General features: G+C 47.6%; 1 protein-coding gene across 1 annotated transcript; it reads left to right on the top strand.

Annotated features, from left to right (window-relative positions):
- Positions 1-1,132: 1,132 nt before the first annotated feature.
- On the top strand, positions 1,133-5,002 carry LOC123143622 (uncharacterized; the record flags this gene model as incomplete). Its single annotated transcript, XM_044562559.1, is given in 2 exon segments — positions 1,133-1,172; positions 3,936-5,002. A coding segment is annotated over 1 exon segment (744 nt). The 3' UTR covers positions 4,725-5,002.
- Between the last annotated feature and the right edge of the window lie 10,816 nt (positions 5,003-15,818).

Below are 15,818 nucleotides of genomic sequence, written 5' to 3'. Positions count from 1 at the left end.
GTTAGGAACCCCCAACCCCCCAAATTCTTTTTTCTGAGCAATCAAGCCCCAGTTAGCAAGATGGTATTTATGGTTATCCCCCATATTCCCCCAAAAGAAGTGAGACATCTGTGAGGTAATGGCATCAATGGCCCATTTAGGGAATTTCATAACAGACATCAAGTAAGCAGGAATGCTAGCAATGCATCTAGAATATGATACTTTTTCTAGTCGGGAACACTCACAGGTCTGCCATGGAGGATTAGGGTTAATCTATCTTGCAATGTGGCCAACTTTGGAGCTTGGTCGCTGCGAGCGAGGCTGGTTCTATCAGTTCTATTGTGTTTTTTTTCCTTTCCTTCTTCACTCTACAGACTTTCACTGATTTTTTTTATTTTTTTAACACAGTACAAACACAAGCGCTCATACATTCATCCATATGAAGGAACACACGCACATCCTACCTCTATGAGCATCTTCGAGAGAGGGAACGTCTCCTCCCACTGAAAGCGCATCGCCGGAAATCTTGAAATAAATACTTGAACCTTGCTAGGCTGGGGATACCACTGTTCCTCTAACCATCCAACCACAAGTTGTTTCGCGACTTTCACCGATTTTATTATGTTATTATTCTTTGTTTCTATTTTCATTTTATAACATTTTTTCTAATACATGAACATTTTTATTCATGATTTTTTAAAATCTGTAATAAGAAATGTACTCCCTCCGTCATTTTTGACACTACACACTAGTGTCAAAAGTGCTCTTATATTATATGACGGAGGGAGTAGTTGGTTTGAACCACCATTATTTTTTTCCGGCCAGTTTTGAGCTAGCACCGATATTTTCCGGTGTGAGAGAGAGAAGGCACCTGCGAAAGCACTAGTTGGGCCGGCCCGCCGCACGTTTAGGGACACACCACCGCGCGTTTCTTCGGAGCCTGACGAGACACGCGTCTACACCGAGCCAGCCCACCGGTCTCTCAGAACGACTCCATCCCCTTTCCCTGCGCCCCGGCGACTCCACGACGCCGCGCGCCCCGTACTACGGCGGCCGGAAAAGGAGGCTCGCCGCGCCGGAGCGCTCCTGGTTTATTGAGAGCGAGCGGCGTCTTCCCTCCCTCCTCTCCCTCGGCGTCTGATTGGAACTCGAGGAGCCCTCGCTCGGCCTCTCCGCATCTCTGCAGCCACAAGGTGCCGGCGACGCTCCCTCCCCCCTTCACCTAGAAATCTAGAATCGCATTGGATCATAGGTTTTCTGCAGTTTCATCGTTCCTGTAATGTCTTGCCTTACGGATGTGAACAGCCTTAGCACCCTAGAAGGCCGCATCTGCTCTGCAACAAACCCTAGAAATTCCAAATTCAACCTGTAGGATTTGATCTTGACCTTGATTCGTTCAGCTGGTAGAACGTTCTGTCGGGACGTCGCACGTTTCTTTGGTTCAGTGGACTGCCCGTCACGATTTCGGCGCTGAATCACCGTGTGATTTAGGGATAGAAATAGCTAAAATACCGCAGAACCTTTATGTTTTTTTTTGACGCGTCAACGGCGGGCTTACGCCTGCCTGAACCCTTTATTGCGACCATCAAGAAGTGTTACAAAACGTTCAGTACCGGAAGAACAGGAGGATTGGAGAGAGAGAGAGAAAAAGGAAAATTACATAGAGCTGGAGGCTACAATCTCGCAGCTAAGTGGAACAACATAGTGGCCCAGTCGCGAAGCACTATTTGTTTCCGGGCATTCTTACAGCGGTGAGACCAGAGACGAAGATCATTTGCCGCGTTGGCTGGAGTCGTGTGTAGATCGAGGTGGAGATCCCGGAAAACTTTGGTGTTCCTCCTCTGCCAAATGTTCCAGAGGACGGCCATGAGAACGGTTGATCTTGTCTTGTTAGTGAAGCTCCCGTCCCAGGCGTGGAGGAGCCCATGCGGCACAACTGGGCAAAGGCTATCCAGTTCCGCCCACAGGGGGCGAAGCTGTCTGCATTCGAACAGGAGGTGTTCGATAGTTTCACATTGCGTGTAGAAGGGGCAGGCGTCGGAAGTAGTGATACCCCGCCGGAAGCGCCTGGCGTTTGTAAATAAGCGGTCTTTGTTGGCAAGCCAGATGAAGAGCCTGCACTTGTTCGGGGCGTAGTTGCTCCAGATGGCTGGGGCGAAGGCGTCTGCGGGCCTCGTCTTCCAAACCGCTGTGTACGCCAGTTTAGTGGTGAGCGGCTTGCCTGCTTCCCTTGGAGTTCTGCAGTCGGGCACCTGCGAATTCATATTTACTGTGGCCAGCATATTGCATAGTTCATTCAGTTCGCATTCGGCTGTGTGGGACAGCCGCGGGGTTAGTTCCAGGTTCGGGTCGGGCGAAGCCAGAGCGCGAGCCACGGTGGTGTTGGGCCTGTTGGAGTGGGAGAACAACGCAGGGAAAAGCTGGGCTAAGGTGAGGGTGGAGTTAGGGAGCCAGAGGTCGAGCCAGAAAGAGGTTGTGGCCCCGTTCCCAAGTTGAACCATGGTGGTGTCTCTAAATAGGTCAAGCCCTTTGATGATGTCGGGCCAGATTGGTGTGTGATTAGTGTCTGTCATGCTCACGTCATTAGTGGCCGACCAACCATACTTAGAGACAATATAGGAGGGTTCCCTCGAAGGGTGAACATCGTGCAGCTTCGATATGTGTTTGAGAAGAAGGCAGAGGTTCATTTGCGTGAGCGAGAGGAAGCCAAGGCCTCCATTGACGAAGGGGGCGCACACAATATCCCAAGCCACTTTGCATTGGCCACCGGTGACCGCGTCTTGGCCGGTCCAGAAGAAGGCCCGACAACGCTTCTCAATGGCCTGCACAGTGCCTGCGGGAAGAAGAAGGACACTCATCGCGTAAATTGGCATCTACTCCCTCCGTCCCAAAATTCTTGTCTTAGATTTGTCTAGATACAGATGTATCTAATACTAAAACGTGACTTGATACATCCGTCTTTAGACAAATCTAAGACAAGAATTTTGGGACGGAGGGAGTAGTTCCTAGGGCTCGGAACGCCGTCGCGGTTTTATTTGTTTGGACATTAGTTTGAAATGGCAATGGCACCTCTTTTATGGATTATTATTGGAGGTGGTGGGCAACACCCTTCAGGGTTGCTTCAGAGTTTGCAGTTTTGCTGGGATTTAGCTTGTACAAATGTGATGCTGAGCACTGACTGATCAATGAGTTCATTTAAACGCAGTCCTTCGCTTGATCTTATTTGTTTTCTTCCTGCTCTTTGGCATATTGTTTGTCAGATATGAGCAGGAATACAGTATAATTCTGCATTCTCTAAATGTAGCTTAAGACATTTATATGCAAGTTTTTCTTTTTTGCTTTGCTTTGCATCCTGTACTCTCTCTCCCTCAGACTTGTCAGTACAATTGTCAATGACAGCAAATTCTAATCTACAAATTTTGGTTGGAATATACATGTTGGAATCCTTGGCAGGAGCTTTTGACTCAACTTGGAAAATACTTTGTCACGTTCAGGATAATACTACCAGATTTTGTGGTAGGCCTTGTGCCTTAATAAGAGTTCTTAGAGATTATACGGGTGTGGTCCACCTTGTGCCTTAATAAGAGTTACTGATAAGTATCATTTGGTGTGTGCCTGTTGATTGAGCTCATAATCTCTATAGAAGTTGATTCTTTATCTTGATCTCAGGTGTACTGAACTAATGTGCTCTATGGTAGCCACGCTTGACCAGCTCTTTTTTTACTTGATCACTAGTTTGCTGCTGTGCTGAGAAGCTGATTATCACAATTAATCACAGAAATAACTACTTCCCGCTTTTGTCTTTGCTCTAGTTAAATACGATGGCATTTTCCCAGGCTTCATCTTTTACACTAAGCTTTCATCATCTCATTACATGTATCTTACATATGTATGTCTGTGCTGCCTCTTCTCTAGCCTTATGAACAAATTTCCCCATTGTCAATTCAAATTTTCAGGTGCTGTACACCCCTTGCTTGCTAAGGTGCTGCTCATTGCGGTGCATGACCATGATTTCTGAAGATGGAGATATCTCAGCTCTGCTCTCTGAACCAAATCTAGATGAAGAGCAGGCTGTGACTCCCGGATCCGATGATTTCTTGCCTGCTATTTTGGAATCAATTAAATCAAATGAAAAGGAAGTCGAACTTTCACCTGAGGAGGCAGCTTGGGCTGATTCGTGTTTTGTGCAGACTTCTGAACTGTCAGATGAAGACTGGGGTGCATTGAAGCAAGCCTTGCTTGATTCCCTTCAAGAGCCAACGGAAGGTTCACGTGATACCACTGAGGTCATGCTTGACCAAGGCACCCATGTACTTTCAGAGGCGGAATCCCACACTCTGCTTGTCGAAAAAGATACTCAGGATGATAATGTAGACATGGAGCAACAAGGCAATAGCGATGATGACAAGGATGCTGAAGTTGGGGACGTTACAAATGTAATTAGAGGTGCAGATGAGCATGGCAGGCAAATGGACGGATACACTGCAGATGAGCTGGTCTCATCTGAAGTCATCGAGCAGGCAGAGTCGAGGGATTCTATCTTCAAGGTTTGGGATCTAGACGTGTCCTTCTCCGAGGATGAGAGCGAGCTCGAACTCATCAAGGACCTCAAGAAACTCCTCAAGGGCAAGCCTCAGGATGCTACGTATCCGCCTCCTGGTGACGCAGCCAAGGCTCTGAGCGAGATAAACGTTGATGAACTTGTGGCGGGCTTGAGTAACCTGTCGCTGCAGCGAAACCAGTAGTTAGCAGTTTGTTCTTGGTTCCCATGATCCTCTGTGCATCTCTACCGTCCAATGGTGATGTGGCAGCAAAGCAGTGAGTGACGGTTTGTTTGTTGGTCCAGCCGGTCCTCTGTGCATCTTGACCATCAGGTGGTTGATGTCGTGTCTAATGGGCGCATATTACTTCTTTCGTAGGCTTCTTTAGACTTCAGACTTAGGTTGACTTTCGATGTTTGTTTTGTATATGTCTGGACATCCTTGAAACATGTCGTTTGAGTTCAATTCAGTCAGATTTTGGAGGGGCCTCATCAGGGCACATAGTGCCAGTTTTCCTCCTGGCTCCCACTACTGATTGACCTGGGCCAAGGCCCATTAATATTGCTTGCCTGTTCTTTTCCTTTTCAATAAGCTGGCTTGCTCACCTTGACTGCAGACCTCTCGTGTTGACTGTTAACTTTTAAATTTCCAAATTTGAAACCATTTTGTGAAAAAAAGTTCATGGATATGAAAACAGTTCATGGGTTTCAAAAATTGTTCATGAAATTCAAAACAGTTTGTGGATTTAAAAAACTTCATGTATTTAGAAAATGTATGCCAATTTGAAAAAAAATCGTGCATTTGAAAGAAACTTCACAATTTTGAAAAAAGATCATGAATTTGAGGACCTTCACAATTTTGAAAAAGTATATGAATATGAAAAAAATTACGCATTTGAAGAAAAGTATGAATTATAAAAAATAATAAGGTAAAATGAAGAAATACATAACAGAAAAAGATAACACAAAAATGCAAAGAAAAAAGAACAAGATTGTGGAAGCTTCCTCGGACCATCCAAATTCCAAAAGGAAGCCGAATGGCCATTCTCATAGTGGTGGTATCATAGCTGGTATCATGCACTCGAGAATAGCAAACATGATGATGTGGCAAAGAATTAAAGAAGAGAGAGGATTAGAGTAACATAGGTAGATACGGTATCATGTTAAATGCTATGCTACTTTGTGTCATGCATGACAATAAATATGATCATCTATAATACTACTCTATGATACTCTGCACTACGGAATAGCTGCACACATGACCTTTTATGCACGACAGGTGGACGATGGTAGGATCTGACGTTGCTTAGGTATGGAGGGATTCAATCCAACGATTATTAGCCTGTGTCGTCCATGCATCGTCTGCAAAATCATCGGCTGTGTAGCATTGCTCTCTGCACTATGGAGGTAGTATCATACACTAGTATCATATGCATGATACTAGTATATGATACTCTTCACTATGAGTAGCCTAACACAGCGGTCCTTCCAGCATGGGCACTCGCTGGCGAAAAATATACAACGAATAGGGATTGGCCAGATTTTGAATCTGCTAGGTATCATATTTTATTTTTTTCATGCACACCCGCATACATGAGTTTGTTGGTGCGAGTTTCATGCACGAGATTAGCGCTTGTAACGCTATTTGTAGCATTACTGGTAGATGTCGCACACCCAGGCGTACGTGGTAAGTAATGGGCCAACATATCTAGAGGGTCCCGATTTGGTTTTGGGAAGCTTCTAGTTGTGAGGCTTCTAGAAATGAATGAGATGTTGAACGCCCACAAAAGCTCCGGGGTCGGAGGGTTTCCGGTGCATTTTTTCCAGCGACATTGGGAAGTCTGTGGAGATGAGGTCACAAAGGTGGTCTTGAGAATTATTGAGGGAGTTGAGATGGCAGAGTGCGTTAATGATACTATTCTAGTTTTGACCTTGAAGGTAAAAAATCCGACACTCTTGACCCAATTCAGGCCTATAAGCCTTTGCAATGTTTTATACAAGATAGCTTCGAAGGTGATCACTAATCGTCTGAAACAAATTTTACCTGAGATTTTTTCCCAAGAGCAGTCTGCATTTGTCCTAGGGCGGTTAATTACAGATAATATAATAGCAACATATGAATGTCCACATTTTATGAAGCGAAACAAGGCAAAAGAATAACCAGCACTGCGCGTTGAAGCTACACATGATGAAGGCATATGATCGAGTGGAATGGGCCTATCTGAAGGCTATTATGTTGAAGCTAGGTTTTTCGGAAAGATGGGTTGTGATAATTATGAGCATGGTTTCCTCAGTTCGATTTTTGATGCTCTTTAATGGGAAGAAGCTTCAGGAGTTTATACCATCTAGAGGGATCCTACAGGGGGACCCAATTTCCCCATACCTTTTCTTGTTGGCAGTAGAGGGCCTTTCGTGCCTACTAAAATCTAGAGATCAGCCATCGAATCTGTGGGATTTACAGGTGGCGCCTCAGGCACCAAATGTAAATAATCTTTTATTTGCAGATGACAGCCTGCTGTTTTTCAAGGCAAATGGTGATGGGGCAAGAGAGGTGCACCAGGTGTTGGACATGTATTGTGAAGCTTCAGGTCAGAGAATCAACCATGACAAGTGTAAGGGCATATTTATCCCTTAGTTGTTTTGGTGATTGATGACAATGCTTTTGCGGACTAATCGCGTGCATTGAGTATTTCAGATGTATCATGACTAGGCACAAGACTATTTGGTGCCCCTCGAAGACTATTGAAGATGGCGTTTTCTCTACGTTTCTTTTCGGTGGATTTGAGTCGTAGGAAAGCCGTACTATTAAGAGGGGGTCCGCTTTGAAAAGGTTTGGGTGGAATCATCACGTACACGTCTACTTTTTTTGCACCGCCTTTCCTTTGGCACTTTGGAGCATCCTCCGTCTTTTCTTGTCTATGCAAAATGTCGTGATTGCTGAACTGGGGCATGTGGTAGTACTGCTCCTTGGAGCGGTAGTACCGCAGGCCCTTGCGGTAGTACCGGCCTCTGGCGCGGTAGTACCGCAAGTGCCCACGGTAGTACCGCTTCCTTGGAGCGGTAGTACTGTGGCCTCAGGCCAGGCGTTGTTGCTTTTGCGGTAGTAGGGGCGGATGTAATTTTTTACATCCGCGCCCTACGTGGTAGTACCGCGCCACGGGCGCGGTATTACCGTGCGCTCTGGCCAGGCTCAGCTACATGCGCGGCAGTAGGGGTGGATGTAATTTTTTACATCCGCGCCCCGTGCGGTAGTACCGCTCGTGGCTTACGGTACTACCGTGTCGGATTTTTGCATGGATCCCAACTCAGCGGAAGTTGCCACAGATGTATTTTTATATGTCCGTGCCTTCCCAAAAAGGGACTATCGCTGCCTTGCGGTAGTACCGCAAGGGGGAGCGGTAGTACCGCGCCAGCGGTTCTACCGCCCTATGCTTCATTGCATTTGGGCTGTTCTGGTTTCTGCTGCACGAGCGGTAGTACCGCGGGGCCCTGCGGTAGTACCGTGTGCCTTTGCGGTAGTACCTCATCCCCAGTGCGGTAGTACCGTGCTGCGCAGGCTGAGTTGGTGGATAACGGTTGGATTTGTTCTTCCACTATATAAGGGGTGTCTTCTTCTCCGAGTTGACCACCTCTTCCATCCCCAAGCTCCATTGCTTCTCTAAGCTCCATTTTCGCTCGATCTCTCTCCCTAGCCAAACAAACTTGTTGATTTTCTAGGGATTGGTTGAGAAGGCCCCGATCTACACTTCCACCAAGAGAAATTTGATTCCCCCCACTAATCCCTTGCAGATCTTGTTACTCTTGGGTGTTTGAGAACCCTAGACGGTTGAGGTCACCACAGAGCCATATTCCATTGTGGTGAAGCTTCGTGGTGTCGTTGGGAGCCTCCAATTAAGTTGTGAAGATTGCCCCAACCTTGTTTGTAAAGGTCCGGCCGCCGCCTCCAAGGGCACCAATAGTGGAATCACGGCATCTCGCATTGTGTGAGGGAGTGAGGAGAATACGGTGGCCCTAGTGGCTTCTTGGGGAGCATTGTGCCTCCACACCGCTCCAACGGAGACGTACTTCCCCTCAAAAGGAAGGAACTTCGGTAAGACATCCCCGTCTTCACCGGCTCCACTCTTGGTTATTTCATGCCTTTACTTGTGCAAGCTTATTTGTTTTATATCCCTTGCTTGCTTGTGTGCTTGTTGTTGTTGCATCATATAGGTTGCTCACCTAGTTGCATATCTAGACAACCTACCTTGATGCAAAGTTTAAATTGGTAAAGAAAAGCTAAAAATTGTTAGTTGCCTATTCACCCCCCTCTAGTCAACTATATCGATCCTTTCAATTGGTATCAGAGCCTCGTCTCTTTATTAAGGACTTTGCCGTCCGAAGAGTATGGTTGACACCGTACACGGTGTGGAGGAGCACTCCGGTGTGAATCCGGTCTCGTCTACGGCCGATGGGGGAACCGCGGTCTCTCATGAGGAATTCAATGTGGCTTTGGACACATTGAAAACCTCCATGACGACCGAGGTTGAAAGCATGTTTAATAAATTCTTAGAAGGGCTTAAACTATCTACCGCACCGATGAAAGTGGGTGATCCCACTAACAAGGTGACATATGCTAACTCCGACAAGGGGGAAGCTACTAGTGAAAAGGCTCCTTCTTCTAGTGGTAAAAATGGCACCGTCATCTTTGCCCATGTGGAACCTCCACTTATTTGTGGTGGACCGATTCCTTCCACTCATTTAAATCATGCCGGTCCTCCCCCTAATATTGTGAAAAATGAGGACTTTGATTCTTGGGTTTATCGCTTTAAGCGTCATTTAAACCATGTTAATACTAATCTTTGGAGAATAATTGAAGAAGGTTTTTATCCGCATGACCGAAGCAACTTCACTCCTAGAGAAGCCGCGGATAATCAATTCAATGAGAATGCTCTCTTCATCATCCAAGATGCAATTCCACCCGAAGATCTTGCTCATCTCCGGCCCTTCACCATGGCCAAGGATGCATGGCGCCATGTTGTCTCGCTCTATAGGGGAAGCACAAGCATTCAATGCTCCAACTATGAAGTGGTGCAAGATGAAGCCGATGAGTTTGCAATGAAAGAGGATGAAGAACATCATGAGCTTTATCGGAGATTAACTACTCTCGCGGTCTCATTCCGAGATCATGGGAGCAAAGATACGGATGACAATTGGATCAAGTGCAAATTCCTCAAGGCCATGATGCCTGACCACAAGGCCATGTCCTCTGTCATTCGTCAAAGGCCGGATTTCCACACCTTGTCCCCAAGTGAAATATTGGATGAGTTTGTGGCTATGAGCATCTTGGACAAGACCGCCGACAATGCGGTGCTACGTTCTCAAAGAGCAAAGAAGCCCAACCTTGCTTTGAAGGCCAAGGTTAGTGTGGAAGAAGAGGATGAAGAGGAAGAAGAGGAGAGCAATCCCGAAGATACTAAGTATGCTTATCATGAACACATGGCTCTTGCTTCAAGGCAATTTTGGAGTAAGAAGAACACAAGGCCCAACTTCAACAAGAACAAGTCAAGTGGCACGAAGGTCAAGCAACGAGTGAGGACTTGCTATAATTGTGGCAATGTGAGCCATTTTGTTGCGGAATGTCCTTATGAAAAGAGGGAAGACAATGGTGGCAAGCTCATCCGAAAGGACAAGGCCAAGTCTTTCCCCAACAAGAGCAACTTCACCAAGAAGACTCCTCCCAAGGGGTTGGTGGCACAAGAAGAGTACAATGAGGATGATGATGATTCGGTTGCCATGGCCTCCCTTGCCATTGCGACAACTCCACGGGTGTCTCTCTTCGACTCACCTAATGAGAACATCACCGCCAAGTGCCTCATGGCTAAAGCCACCAACAAGGTAACCCCCAACATCAAAACTACCATCATTAATAATCCTTGTTTGACGGATTGCATTTATGAACGTGAGGGGTCTAGTGTGGAGGAGAATGAATTTGAGTCTTTTATAAGTAAGCTCAAGGGTAAATCCAAGAAGCACTTCGTTGCTCTCTTGGAAAAACTTGGTGAAGCCAATGACATGATCGAGGCTCACGAAGATACCATCTCTAAGATGGAAGGGCATAGTCGTGACTATGCCGATGAGATTTCAGATCTTTCCAATGCTCTTGAGGAAGAGCGAGGTCTTCGTTTGGCTCTTGAGGAGTCATACAACGATGACCATGCTAAATTAATGAAAGATCTTGATCATGCACTTGTTGTTTCTCGTGTGCTAAACTCCGAGAAGGCCAAGCTTGGGGTTGATCTTGTTAGACTCAAGGAGGATCTTGATATACTTGACAAGGCTCACAAGGCCTTGAAAGGTGTTCATGCTAGCCTCAAGGAGTCTCATGATCAACTCCAAGTGAAGCTAACCAAGGAGAAAGCCACGTTTCCTCACATGGTTTTAATTGATAATGCAAATGCTACTAACCCATGTTGTGAGCATGTGCATCTTGTTGAGGAGAATGCAAAGTTGAAGAAGCAACTTGAGAAAGGCCTTGTGTCGTGCATACAAGGTGAGAAGAACCTCAACAACCTTTTGAGCAATCAAAAAGAAGGTGTGGCCAAGGAAGGGATTGGGTTCGCACCCGTGTCCAAGAACAACAAGAAGAATGACAAGACCAAACGACCTCCCCCTCTCAAGCAAAATTTTTTGAAGGAGGGAGAGGGTTCTTCCAAGGAGAAGAAGAACAATGTGAAGGGTGGTGGTGTCAAGAAGGGCAATGCCACCCCTTCCAACAAAGCTGGCGACTTTAACCCTTCTTATGTGTTGTGCCGTGCTAGTGATGGGCATGTTTATGCCAAATTTGTTGGTTCTCTTTATGAGTACATTGAATGGTGTATTTGGGTTCCTAAGACCCTTGTCACTAACATCAAAGGACCCATTGCAAAATGGGTACTGTCGTGGAATTGTCACGGCAGATGTCCTCGAACTAGGACTTAGTCATGGAACCATCGCAACTAGGAAGCTTGAAGGGGTTAAGTGGGACAAGGAACACGAGGGTTTATACTGGTTCGGCTCCTTATGGTGAAGGTAAAAGCCTACGTCCAGTTTGAGGTGGTATTAATTAGGGTTTCGAGGACCAGGGAGCTAAACTGCTATGCCTGGCTCTCGATGAGATCTTGCCCTCCTCTAAACCGCTGCCGGGTCGTCCCTTTATACAGGGAGGCTGACGCCCAGCAGCTCTCAGAGTCCCGGCCGGCTCATAAGAGTGTCCGGCTCGGACTCTCAGCTATTCTTGCCTTGCACTACAAGTTCTACCATGATAATGATTGTAACTACGGGCCTTAAGCCATATCCGGGTCTTAAGCCCATCTTTGGCCCACCGTCTTCAAGCTTGGCGCCGGGCTTCTGGCAATGACCATATGAGTAACTCGGCCCCTCCTGGCGGGTGACTCTAAGGTCTATATCCTCAACATTAGGCCCCAGATTGATTTGAGCCGGCTCATGTCAATCTTCAATTCTTTCGTCAGAAAAAAAATCTCCGGCTTACCATTTGTGTGAAGGCCATAACCCGGCGTGACGTCATTCTCTGGACTCCGGGTAATCTGCCGTGACGTCATCTTCCATTAAGCCCATTTTTTAATACGCCAGATCCGCAACGGATCTTATCTTTACTGTCATCCCGAAAATCGAGGCGTTTCGTGGGGAGATAACCGCGCCGTGGTCTCCTTGATTCTCGCGCCCACTTATGAGCTCGCCCTTATAAATAGGCCGGCCCGACGGGCCTTCAGCCACTCTTCTTCCTCCTCGCGCCACTGTTCCTCTGCTTGAGCTCGAACTCCACCGCCGCCGCCGCGCCCCCGGTCTTCGTCAACCTTGGCCGGTGCATCACCCTGACTCGGTCCAGAAAAACGGCGGCGACCCCCGCACCTCTTCAGCACCGGTAAGTCCTCACTACCCCGTAGAACAGATCTGCAGTAGGGTTCATCCGTGTTCGTCCGTGTTCGTCGCCGTCGCCCACAAGCTCCGGTAGTTCTCATTGTTACTGCCCCTGTTTGATCTTAGCCTTGTATAGAACCACTGCGGTAGATGTTTTAGCATCCATTTCACACGCAAGTAGACTCCTCCTTCACTGCATAAAGGCCTCATTCGAGCCCAAGAAGCGTCTGCTTTTAGGTCTAGAAATTTTCTTTTTACCCGACCATTTTGATCCAAAATATTTACCGCAAAGTGTGAAACCTGTTTTCACCACACTTAGTAAAAAACTGCACTCATTGAGTCATGGCGGTTTATATTTCCGGCTTAAAGAAACCACGCCTCGTAGAATCTTCCGACTCAAAGGAAACCATGCGCCATAGAATTTTCCGGCTCATCTGTGATAAGGCCATAGACAAATTGAATTACTCTTGACATCTTTTTTGCGGCTTAGATAACTCAATGTACTCAGATATATATCATTAGGCCCCTCCGTAAGCCGCCACTTAACACTGAACTATAACTTTCCTCCGGCTTATACTTAAACTGGACGTGTCCTTTTATCATAGGCTGCCGACTTTCACCATGCCTCCCAAAGCTCCTAAGGCCTCCATCAGTTGCAATTGGATGAGGTCCAACGTCACCAATGAGACCTTAGCGGATTTTGTCAAGTCAGGCCACCTGCCCAAGAAGGATGTCATGTCCTACCGTGCCCCTGACCCGTCAGAGGAGAGACCACAGCCAAAGGATGGAGAGGTGGTCATTTTTGCGGATCACATGAGCCGGGGCTTCGCACCGCCCGGCTCAAAGTTTTTCAGAGACGTTCTGAATTTCTTCGATCTGCGGCCTCAGGACATAGGACCCAACTCAGTGTCCAATATCTGCAACTTCCAAGTGTTCTGCGAGGTTTACCTTGGAGAAGAACCTAGTCTGCTGCTCTTCAGAGAGCTTTTTTACTTGAACCGTCAGAATGAGTGTGCCAATGGGCCAAGTCTGGAGCTAGGTGGCATCTCCATTCAACGGCGGAGGGACTGCCTTTTCCCGTACGCAGAGCCGCCAAGCCACCCCAAAGACTGGAATCTGACATGGTTCTACTGCCAAGACACGTCGCCGGCTGATGAAAGTCCATTGCCCGGCTTTCGCCCCTCGCGTCTGGAGTCAACACACCCACTGTCAGACAAGCTGACTCAAGCGGAGCGCCAGCCTCTGCTCCCCACCATAAACAATATCAAGGCTCTTCTGGGCAATGGTCTCAACGGAATCGATCTGGTCCGGGTCTGGATCTCCTGGCGGGTGATCCCATTGAGCCGCCGCCCCGGCTTAATGTGCGAGTACACGGGCCGAAAGGATGACCCCCAGAGACATAGCCGCAACGATCTTCCTGAAGATGTTGCAGAGGAGATGACCAAGGCTCTCTTGAACGAGAGCCTGGCAGATTGCGGGAGGACTGGGTTAGCCCCCTTCTGCAAGATCAACCCAGCCCCAGCAGTAAGCCATTGATTTGAACATTTTATCTTTATCTACAGATAACCTTCATCTGAATCTTTAAGAAATCATCATTGTATTTTTCAGGCTGATGACAAATTCTGGCGGGTCAAATATGACCATGAGGCGGCCAAGAAGGCCAGAAAGGCGAAGAAAGCCGCCAAGAAAGCCGCTCCCCGCAAGAAGGGAAGTAGGCCAACTGCTTCGGAGCTGATGCAACTAAGCGACAGCTCCGAGTCAGAGGTAACCCCTGAACCTGTAAGCTCTTGTTGTGTTTATTGTTTATTTCTTGTCCGCCTTACCAACACTTGTTCATCAACAGGATGACACCGGAGCAAGTAACCCGGTGGTTGAAGAGGTAATGTCACTTTCCTCTGACTCGGAGCCCTTGCCAAGGCTGAAAGTCCGAAGGGTAACTGTCGTGGAATTGTCACGGCAGATGCCCTAGAGCTAGGACTTAGTCGTGGAGCCATCGCAACTAGGAAGCTTGAAGGGATTAATGCGGGACAAGGAACACGAGGGTTATACTGGTTCGGCCCCTTACAGTGAAGGTGAAAGCCTACGTCCAGTTTGAGGTGGTATTGATTGGGGTTACGATCACCAGGGAGCTAAACTGCTATGCCCGGCTCTCGATGAGATTGTTGTCGTCCCTAAACCGCTGCCGGGTCGTCCCTTTATATAGGGAGGTTGACGCCCAGCAGCCCTTAGAGTCCCGGCCGGCTCATAAGAGTGTCCGGCTCGGACTCTCAACTATACTTGCCTTACACTACAAGTTCTTCCATAATAATGATTGTAACTACGGGCTTTAAGCCATATCCGGGTCTTAGCCCATCTCTGGCCCATCATCTTCGAGCTTGGCTCCGGGCTCCTGGCAACGACCATACGAGTAACCCGGTCCCTCCTGGCGGGTGACTCTAAGGTCTATATCCTCAACATTAGGCCCCAGATTGATTTGAGCCGGCTCATGTCAATCTTCAACTCTGCTGACAGAAAAAATCTCCGGTTTACCATTCATGTGAAGGCCATAACCCGGCGTGACGTCATCCTCTGGACTCTGGATAATCCACCGTGACGTCATCTTCCATTAAGCCCGTTTTTTACTCCACCAGATCCGCAACGGATCTTTGCTTTTACTGCCATTCCAAAAATCGAGGCGTCGTGGGGGGGAGATAACCACGCCGTGGTCTCCTTGAATCTCGCGCCCGCTTATGACCTTGCCTTATAAATAGGCCGGCCCGACGGGCTCTTCTCACGCTCCCTTCTTCCTCCTCGCGCCGCTGCCTTTCTCACTGAGCTCGCACTCCGCCGCCGTCGTCTCGCCTCCGGTCTTCGTCAACCTTGGCCGCTGCATCAACCTGACTCGGACCAGATAAACGGCGGCGACTCCCGCACCTCTTCAGCTCCGGTAAGTTCTCACCACCCCGTAGAGTAGATCTGCAGTAGGGTTTCTCCACGTTCTTCGTGTTCATCACCATTGCCCGCAAGTTCGGTAGTTCCCCTAGTTCCTGCTCCTGCTTGATGTTAGTCCTGCATAGAACTAGTGCGGCAGTTGTTTAGGACTCATTTCAAATGCCCGTAGATCTCTTTCTACTGCATGAATACCTCGTTCGAGCTCAAGAACATCCCCTGTGCCCGTATTTTAGGTCTAGAAAATTTTCTTTGGACCGACCATTTTGATCCAAAAAAGTTACTGCAGTATGTGAAACCTGTTTCACCACACTTAGTAAAAACTGCAACCATTGAGTCTTGGCGGCTTATAATTCCGGTTTAAAGAAAACCATGCTTCGTAGATTCCTCCGGCTTAACTGTGATAAGGCCGTAGATCATCAACTTATTCTGAATGCCCCTGCGGCTTAAGTAACCCACTGTACCTGAGTATATA

This window comes from Triticum aestivum, chromosome 6D (genome assembly GCF_018294505.1).
Source record: "Triticum aestivum cultivar Chinese Spring chromosome 6D, IWGSC CS RefSeq v2.1, whole genome shotgun sequence".
NCBI lineage: Eukaryota > Viridiplantae > Streptophyta > Magnoliopsida > Poales > Poaceae > Triticum > Triticum aestivum.
This window is presented reverse-complemented; position numbering and strand designations above follow the sequence as displayed.